Below are 9,999 nucleotides of genomic sequence, written 5' to 3'. Positions count from 1 at the left end.
CAGGGCCTCATCAGAGCGGTATTCAACATAGACATAAGGCTCTAATGGGATCTTGATGAAACTAGATCTCATGTGTGACAAATCAAGAGTCTTCCACAGAATAGGATCACAACAAGCAGCTCTCCATCCTCTACAAACATGAGTTAATTCCGAAGTAAGCTCAAAGACACTTAACTTTTGGAAAAAAAAATTTGTTGATAAAAGAATATTAGAAATCCTCATTTTTTTTTTTGAAAAACAATTATTAAGTCAAGTGAAATCTATAAGAGATAATAAGATAATGTGAAGATAAGTTCACCTTTGAACATGTTATTAGCATTTTCTCCACCGTTGGACGTTCTTCGTGCAGTCTGCTATCATGTATAAATTATAATTCCACTTTAACGATTTACAATATATATTGCTGGCTAAGTTGAGAAAAATAATATTAGTTGAGTGTTTGAGACCATATGGAACTGTTGTTTTTATCTAAAAATTTCTATCAGATCTGTTTTGAATAAATTTATAAAAATGCAAGATAAACTAAACCTCGTCAACAAACCCTCTCATTTTGTTGCCATGTGGATTTTCAACGATCACTTAATCATACAAACTTCATAAAAATTTGATTTTAAAGTATTCACACAAATTAAAATTAATTAATGTAAAAAATACTTCCTCAATAACGATGAATTAATATTAACTTATCAAACTTCAAAATTAATAATTAATGAATTAATAGATTTTGAAACTTTTCAATTTAACAACTTGGCTTTTAGCAGAACCAACTGAATTGGATCAGCAGTGTTANAAAAAAAAAAAAAAAAAAAAAAAAAAAAAACTAACTAAAATTCTTACAATTTGACGTCAAAGAAAAAAATAAAAAATAAAATCTAAATGATCAATAAGATTTTAATTTAATGTTAAATTATAAATGCAACATAAAAAGCCCAATAAATTATTAGCCCATAAAATCCCAACTATGCATATGAAAAGGTTAGGAATACTCCTCCAAAAAAAGAAAAAAGAGTTGACCATGGGAAATCCTAATCCTATGATGAGAGTTAGCACAATCCCAAAGACGGGAAGAAGAACAACACTCCCAGAGTCGATGTTGGTGCACGTTGGCCTTGATCTTCATGGAATCCAAATTGTAACCACCACCGAGATCGATCTAACTCGTCACCACAAAAGATAAGCACAAAATCTTTTGGATAGCATGCCGAAAAATCACCAATCCAAAAAAGATTGGAGGACTTGCAATAAGAGACCTTAAAAATTTCAATATTGCCCTTTTAACTAAACAGAGCTGGAGGATCCTTCAACAACCTTCTTCACTTATGGCTAGAGTCTTAAATGCTAAATATTTTCCAAAGTCAAGTCTATTAACCTCCACAACCAAGCCGAACTCAAGTTAAGCTTGGAAAAGTATCTTCCAAGCTACTAAACTCATCTCTCAAGGAATTAAGTATATGGTGGGTAATAGCCAACAAATTAAAGTCTGGTATAATCTGTGGCTCCCTTTAGACCCATCTAGACCACCAAGAGGGTTAGGAATTCATTTGAACTCACAGTTAAAAGTTACTGATTTATTGTCTCAAGGTAGTTGGAATAAAAGCTTATTGCATAACATCATTCACCCTGATGATATTCCTCATATCAAAAAAATCCGACCATCTATAACCGGAGCTAATGATGTAATCACTTGGATTCACACTAATGAGGGGAAGTACTCAGTGAAGTCTGGATATCACCTTCAACATAAGATTTCTCAAAACCATTCTTCCAATAACAATAAGAGGGAGGTATTGGTTTAGGATTTAGAAAGAGTTTTAATGATTTTGTGTTTTTAAAAATCTTGCTGATTTTTAAAATCATAGAAAATTAGAAAATAAAAATGAAGGATTCTATAAGAGATTGTTTAGGAAGTTATTTTAAATCTTGCTGATTTTTAAAATCATAGAAAATTAGAAAGTAAAAATGAAGGATTCTATAAGAGATTGTTTAGGAAGTTATTTTAAATCTTGCTGATTTGTGTTTCCTAATCTTGTAAAATATTTCATAAAATCTTTTAAAATTTTTCTATTTGATGAAAGAGTTTTCATGACTTTTGTTATGAAGGAAATGTTATAAAATCCTAAACCAATAACACAAAATTTGAATTCATTAACAATCCATGATTCTTTTGTTTTAATTGAATAACATAAAACTTTTAATGACTTTATAAGACTCTTAATCCAATAACACTAGATTTATCAAGATTTTAGATAACTTTTTACAAATCCACAACTAATAACACCAAATTTTTAAAGAATTTTAAAAAGTCTTGATTGAATAACAACATATTTTACATAACTTTTAAAATCATTCAAATTCTTTCTAAATCCTAAACCAATAACCCCTCCTAATACTACATATAAGACTAGATATTCTACTGAGCCTTTTGTAAAGCTATGGTCCCATAAGATACCTCAGAAAATCAAACATTTCTGGTGGAGATGTCTTCATAATGCTTACCAACTGCAGAAAATCTGAACAGATGACACATGCCAGAGATGTGGTGAAGAAGTGGAAACCATTAATCATCTCCTCTTCCAATGCAGAATCAGTAAAGAAATTTGGGGCCTTACAACAAATCCACATACCACAGGTTCTATCTTCTCCTCAAAATTATAAGTCGAAATATCGATTTGTTATTGAGCCTAAATAAAAATCACATAAAGGATGTAAGCTTATTCCCTTTTATTAGTTGGCATATCTGGAAAACGAGAAATGATTTCCTATTTAATAATAAAAAATAGTCCATCCCAAATACTATAAATAGGGCTCTACTTGACTTTCAGCAATGGACGGAAAGTTCAAGCTCAAACAAACAAGTGTTGCAAAATTGTCAAGCTTCAGAACATAGGAGTCATCAGTCTATGACACACGTGAACCCGATCAATTCTATCACACAACAAACCAGAGATTACTGCTACTTCGTTGATAGATCCTGGATCTCTCCAAATGAATGTGCTGGAATTGGATGGGTCTTATATAACAAAAACGAGCAGTTTATACTATGAAGTAAGTCATCCATTATTTCTATGAATACACTTCTTGAAGTGGAAGCTGAAACTTTAAGATTGGTGGTTCTTCATGTTAACCGATTGGGTTACAACAATGTTATATTTTGCGGAGATGCAGAAGTTCTATACAAAAAGATGGGTCAGTTCTCCATTGATAACTAGCAACACCATCAAAGTGAGCATATTCTCTAATAGCTACACATGTGCATGACATTAAGAACATTGCCCAATTTTATGAAGCATAACTTTTATAAAAGTACCACGTAGCTTAAATGTTATCGCTGATAATCTAGCTAAATGTGATAGAATAGTAGCCAAATCAAAATTTGTAATATCATGGAACAATGTACCTTAATCTTTGTTTAATACAAAGTTACGTTGCCGACCAAAAAAATAAAAATAATAACACGCAGAAACCCTCTCTACTTTCCCTCACTCATTTCTTGTTGTTTCTCGAGACTTCCGCATCCAATTTCTCCCTCGCGATGAGCTTCAATCGACCACCATCCACAATCTAGCCAGTTGCGATCTCACCACCGCGACTGTACCCCCAAAGGTTAGCAATCGTCGATCTCGGCAACTAGTTTATCTTATCTTTTTCTCTTTCCTTAAGTCTCTTTGTATATCTCTTTCTCTACCAACGAGTCTCTCTGACCATTCGCCGATCGATGCCTCTCCATCTGACCGCCGCCATTTATATAAATGTTAGTCGAGTTAATTTGGTTTATCTATGGCTTAAGCGCGCTCTCTCTCTCTGGTTTTGTACAATATCCATCTCTCAATATTGTGCAATTTAGTCAAAGATTCAATTTTTTTGTTTCTGTTTTTCAATTCATGTGATGGATTGAATCTAGGCTGTAACTACCTCTTTAATCCTCTAGAGAAGAAGATGATATAGTTTATTGGCTTCTCCTAATAAATATTTCTTCGCTTTTTTGTGTCTCCAAGAGACATTTTGTTCTTAGCTCTATTGTCTCTTATGGTGCTTTTTTTCTTTTTCTTGTGGTTGCATTGTTCGAAGATTATATGCCCGTTTTATATATTACCTGATTACTCTATGATTCTTTGAGCATAAAGGTGCCAGGGGACCCCAAACTTGGAACCTGAGTATCAAAACCAGACTCGCGGAAAGGCAATCCAAACTATCGGTTTGTACACAATTCTTCTTTCTTCTCTTCGCATTTCTTTTTGTTTGTTTTGAATTCCTTCTTTCGGTATCTTGTGTGGGTTTGTTATAGTTAGTTATGTTTCTGTGGAGGTTCAATCAAGTAGATAGTTATGGCCGTACGTCTCTCCACAGGATTTTGCTCCTCGACGGCGTTACTCCGTAATCTATAATCTCTATATCCCTCTCTCTGTTCAACTAATGTTATTCGAATGTTCTCTTTTCATTCTTCATGAAAGCTTTATATTACTTTGCAGAGTATCGTTCTAATTCGACCTCGGAAGAAGGAGGAAGTTGCTTCCATTTTGCTTCTCGCCGCGTTTTTCAGCCTCAACGTCTAAACCATATTGATGGGTACACTGAATAATTGACTTTGTTCGGGTTGTGAGTTTTGGTTTAATCAAGATGTTAGATTCTAGTTTTTAAATAGCTTATCTTTTGTGTATAGATACTTGGTAGTAATGCAGTTATGTTTCTTGTCAACTTTGAATGTCAAATTTAGTGCCAGTCAAATTTAGTACTACGTTAGATACTGTCTCTGAAACTTGGAACCAGTCAAAGTCTCAAAGATCGATTCTTTTGAATTTTTGCTTAGATATTTCAAATTCTCACATTCATATTCATAATTTTTGCTTGGTACTGATAAATTGACTTTGTTCCGTCATTGAATTAGATATTAGTTTCACGGGTTGGGCTTGTTTTTTGTGAGTTCTGGTTTCATAATGATGTTAGATTCTAGTTTTTCTATAGCTTATTTTTAGTTTATAGATACTTGGTAGTAATGTAGTTATGTTTCTAGTCAACTTTGAATGTCAAATTTAGTACTACGTTAGATACTTTGTCTGTGAACCTTGGAACCAGTCAAAGTCTCAAAGATCGATTCTTTTGAATTTTTGCTTAGATATTAAATTTCTTTAGGCTTTCTTCTCATATATTTAAATTCTCACATTCATATTTGTTGTAAAACAAATCAATTGACTTATATGCACTTTACTAGGAGTGGACTTCTGAAGTACAAAGGTGACTTTTTAACAACAAAAAAAAACTCCCAAGCAAAAATCGAACTCAAGCCACAGCAGAGTACGTAGATTCAGCTTCAGATCCAGAAAAGCTAACTGGCAAATCAAGGTATCATCCTTCAGAAGAAATCAGAGCCTCATTGTCACAGAATAATCAATATATGTGTAGAATTCTTCTGACAGTGGAAGATGTTTGAGAATTGGTTAACGGAGCATCATTTTAATACCTTGTCCAATCCATGTGATTTGGATTTACTGACTAGATAGATTGGTACTAGAAAGAAAACCTTAGGCGTATGTAGAAAATTCTAGCTTCAACATAATTTTGAGCTTATGCAGAAAAGGAAAATCTCCAAATACTCTCGGGAAAGAAAAGGAAAATAGGTTTTTTTTTTTTTTTTTTTTGTTCTTGGGTGATAAATACTGGAGGAGGAGGTTTCCTAACTTGTTATTATTGTTTTTTATTTTTATTTTGTTGAATAGAATAATCAATTTTGAGCTTATGCAGAAAAGGAAAATCTCCAAATACTCTCGGAAAAGGAATATAGGTTTTTTTTTTTGTTCTTGGGCTATAAATACTGGAGGAGGTTTCCTAACTTGTTATTATTGTTTTTTTTTTTTGGTTTTGTTGAAGAGAATCGATATGGTGAACTCTGCGAGGTATTTCGAAATACAAGAGGAACGTAGGAACCTACCAGTATGGGTACACAAAGACGAGTTTCTCCAAGCTCTGAAGGAAAATCAGATGGTGATACTGGTGGGTGATACGGGCAGTGGTAAGACAACGCAAATCCCACAGTTCGTTTTAGAAGCTGTGGTCTATGAAAACCCTAATCCTGGTGGGACTGCGAGGTTGGTTGGGTGCACGCAGCCTCGTAGAGTTGCAGCGATGTCTGCGGCCCGCCGAGTTGCTGAAGAGATGGATGCAGTGATCGGTGAAGAAGTCGGTTACACAGTCCGTTTCGACGATTGCAGCAGCTCCAAAACCGTGCTCAAGTACCTGACCGATGGAATGCTTCTGAGAGAAGCACTGGTGGATCCGCTCTTATCAAAATACAAAGCCATCATTCTGGACGAGGCCCACGAAAGAAGTATAGCCACGGATTTGCTTTTTAGTATTCTTGAAAAAGCCTTGACTAGCCGGCCTGCTCTTAAGCTGGTTGTGATGAGTTCAACCCTATACGCCCACGAGCTCAGCCACTATTTTAGCGGTCATAATGTGCCTCTCATCGAAGTCCCAGGTAGGCTCCATCCAGTGGAGATCGTTTATACTCGAGATCCTGTGACGGACTATCTCGAGGCTGCTGTACGCAAAGTTATCCAGATTCACATGTGTGAGCCACCTGGTGATGTTCTTGTTTTCCTAACCGGGGAAGAAGAGATTGAAGATGCTTGCAGCAGGATCTTCCATAAGCTCGGAGATCAAGTCAAAGTCGTGCCACTGTATTCCTTCCTCCCGCCTGCCATGCAACAGAGGGTTTTCGATCCCACACCACATCCGGTGAGAAAGATTGTCGTCTCCACCAACATTGCAGAGACTTCTCTAGCCATCGACGGGATTGTTTACGTCGTTGATCCTGGTTTCTCCATGCAGAAATACTACAACCCGCAAACTCGTCTAGACTCCTTGGTGGTGTCCCCAATATCCATGGCAAGTGCTGACCAGAGAGCACGTCGTGCCTGTACAACAGGGCCTGGTAAATGTTTCAGGCTATACACACAGGAAATTTACAGTGGTTTAATACCGCTGGCGGTTCCTGAGATGCTTAGAGCAAACCTCGTAAACACAGTTCTGGCCTTGAAAAGGCTGGGTGTGAAGGACTTGTTATCCTTGAACTTTATGGATCCTCCTTCCCAGAGGACCCTCGTTCGGGCCTTGACGGATTTGTTTGACCTGGGAGCAATGGACGATGAAGGTAACTTGACAGAGATAGGCGAGATGATGAGTCTGGAGGTCTAATCAAAGCTGATTTAATCGAGATGTTAGCCCCTTCGAATGTACTATTGTTCCTAATTTTCTGATATTAGATACTTAAAAGCTGATTTAATCGAGATGTTAGCCCCTTTATTGTTCCTATTTTTCTGATATTAGATACTTACTTAATTTCATTATGCACCTAACTTTAACTACAAATTTTAAATAACATTATCATTTGCTTACTCTAGCCATATTTATATGTATGTACCTACACACAACTCTCTAACTAAACCAGAAATGCAAATTTCCAAGTACAAATCTTAAAAGGGTCCAAAACTACATACGTGTTGGCACAAGAAAACGCCTTTATGACCAAACAAGAAACGCAAATTTCCAAGTACAAATCTTAAAAGGGTCCAAAACTACATACATGTTGGCACAAGAAAACGCCTTTATGACCAAACCTCAACTTCTCTAAATCAACAAAATCGCAAGACCATAACTCATCATTACTTCGTCACAAAGAAGGTCTAGAAGCTGAGGGAGGGGGGAGGGTTGTAGACATTTTCAAATTGCCATCTCAAAGGTAACAAAAGGGCACTTTTTGCATTGAAGAAGCAACGAAACCAATATGAATACAAACTTGCTATTAAAGCATATAAGAGGGCATTGCAAACACAGGAAAGAGAGACACGGCCACTGCATCTTCATTTTTTTTCCAGCATTCTGTTTTGATACAGGACATTTGAATGGCATGGCAACCAACATAGATTGTTTATATCAGCAAAATCTACATGCTATGAGCCATAGGACAACATTTTGAATAAGTGCCAGAAAATGTATCCAACTAAAAACAGTAGTGGGTCAGTGGTTCAATCATTAGTCACACTTGTCAAGAATCTAAGAAAAGCAAACAATCTCGTGCTACATTCCATGGTGCACACTTGTCAAGACGCAGCATTGGTATGTAAAACATTGAAATCGGTAACATTCACAAAAATCTTCACCAAGATGTTGTTTATTTGGTGTTATATGCAATGTAACCAGACAAGTTTTACATCTCTCTGAACATGTACAAGTTATAAGTCTCACAAAAACGAAAATAAAGGACAAAACCTAATGAGATCAAAGCCAAATATGGCAAGAGCCAAAAGCAGTAGACAAGAAGAAAGAATTATAAGAAGAAGCAGCAGGAGGATTCTCTTTGTCTGCACTCTTCACTCTCCATGTGATAGAGGAGCTAAGCAAACATGAAAGTGTGAACATAATTCCAGAAAGTGAACATTTGCCACATGTAGGCTCTTGCTATATGATCAGTATGAACTTCCTCTGTCTCCTTGTTGTGGTAATAGAGACATAGAGTTGGTCCTTGCCCTTGTGAGAAGATAGAGAGCCCCTTTCTTGTGAAACCCTGGAAAATTATGCGGTTGACAAATGTGGATGGCCCGAGGATGGAGAGGGGAGTGGACACAATGATGCTCGACCACTTGTTGTTCACTGGGTCTTCAAGAACCCACAGGCGGGACTTATGATGTGGCAGAGCTACAGAAACACCAACCTTTCCATCCACGTTAAGTAACCCTGACTCCCAGCTATACATGTCCATGCCCAATCTTGGCTTCTCGGGTATGGGATTTGATGAGGAAAAAGATTCAGTAGCCAAATCGAACTGGATCACCGCAGCCTCTCTATTGGGCAGGCGGCCTGTGTAATACAGATTCCCATTGATACAAATCGAATTGGTGTCACATATCACTGGTACTGAATGTTCAATAGGGCAATTCACCTCTCTCCACTTCCAAGACTCAACATCAAGATCAAGACTCAGAATTTGGTATGTATTAGCTTCCCCCTCTTCACCAATCGACAAACCCAAAACTTTGAATTTCAAACCCTCCTGGTCAAAACCAATGTACGTTTTCGTTTTCACCCTAAAATCAAAGGTTCCAGCTTTAAAAGGAAACCTGGGTAAACATGTACACTTTCCAGTTGCTGGATTGATTAGGGTAGCAACTGGCCCCATTCCTGAAACAATCAACCCGTGGGCATAATGCATCTCAATCGTCCGCTTGGACCAGGAACAGAGGAGAGAGGCGGATCTTGGATCCAAAGTTGTCGAGACTGTGAAATCCCATCCTCTATCTGCCCTTGTGACAAGAAGAACTCTTTCTTCTTTTGTCCTATTGTATCTTTCATATAAAAGAATGAGATGCGTGCTAGATCTACAGACTTGTATGACAGATATGTATGAGCGATGCTTAACAGAGAGATGAAAGGATAGTGAAGAGACGACACAAGAGATTTGTTAACGGATTCGGATAATCTACATCCTCGGGACCAAGTCCAGAATCATTCACTAGAATAAGAACGCAAAAATCACATTTGCCAATGGTATCTAGCACACACTTGTGCCTACCACTCTTATCTACATGAACCAAAGGAACCACCACTCTTTGTCTTTTCCAACGAGTGTGAACCTCTACAAAAACCACCAACAGATTCTCTATCTTGTTGGTGGGACAACACCACACACAACATGTGTGCTTCTCTCAATTTTAGGTCTAGGGTGCGTAAGCTTCTCTTTGCTACCACCTCTTCCTTTTATACCTCTTAGAGTTCTCCACAAACCCTAGATTCCACAAGCTTCTTCCTCTTGTCTTTTGGGTAAAAGCTTGTTCTCTTTTTGTCAACTTGACCCATGCTTTTGTTCCTGTCGTACCTAACACAAGCATGCTTCTCTGACACAGCCGTTCCACTGTTTGCTGCAACTTGACGCTTTTCTGCTCTGTTGCACTACACAACCTCTTCACGATTCATCTCTTGTTTCCAGCTCTGTAGCACTACACAGCC

The 9,999-nt window shown here is 37.1% G+C and overlaps 2 protein-coding genes across 6 annotated transcripts; one reads left to right on the top strand and one right to left on the bottom strand.

Moving 5' to 3' along the window:
- On the top strand, positions 3,441-7,340 carry LOC104711455 (probable pre-mRNA-splicing factor ATP-dependent RNA helicase DEAH3). 5 transcript variants are annotated; one of them, XM_010428158.2, is made up of 6 exons: positions 3,441-3,603; positions 4,125-4,195; positions 4,348-4,374; positions 4,470-4,566; positions 5,210-5,340; positions 5,866-7,340. In XM_010428158.2, the coding sequence occupies exon 6, from the start codon at positions 5,875-5,877 to the stop codon at positions 7,189-7,191; it is 1,317 nt and encodes a 438-aa protein (XP_010426460.1). In that variant the 5' UTR covers positions 3,441-3,603; positions 4,125-4,195; positions 4,348-4,374; positions 4,470-4,566; positions 5,210-5,340; positions 5,866-5,874; the 3' UTR covers positions 7,192-7,340. The 5 variants fall into 5 exon arrangements, with proteins under 5 accessions (XP_010426460.1, XP_010426458.1, XP_010426456.1 ...); XM_010428156.2 differs by having other exon boundaries at positions 4,320-4,374; XM_010428154.2 differs by having other exon boundaries at positions 4,286-4,374.
- LOC104715464 (putative F-box protein At1g53550) lies at positions 8,390-9,172 on the bottom strand. The gene has a single exon (XM_010432870.1). The coding sequence runs from the start codon at positions 9,170-9,172 to the stop codon at positions 8,390-8,392; it is 783 nt and encodes a 260-aa protein (XP_010431172.1).

The sequence above is a fragment of the Camelina sativa genome, chromosome 9, assembly GCF_000633955.1.
Source record: "Camelina sativa cultivar DH55 chromosome 9, Cs, whole genome shotgun sequence".
In the NCBI taxonomy this organism is placed as follows: Eukaryota; Viridiplantae; Streptophyta; class Magnoliopsida; order Brassicales; family Brassicaceae; genus Camelina; species Camelina sativa.
Note: the sequence above shows the minus strand (reverse complement) of the source record. Positions and strands in the feature narration are given on the sequence as shown.

Excerpts from the sequence above, each read along its gene's own strand:
- LOC104711455 (XM_010428157.2), top strand. The coding sequence starts at position 5,875 with ATGGTGAACTCTGCGAGGTATTTCGAAATACAAGAGGAACGTAGGAAC.
- LOC104715464 (XM_010432870.1), bottom strand. The coding sequence starts at position 9,172 with ATGGGGCCAGTTGCTACCCTAATCAATCCAGCAACTGGAAAGTGTACA.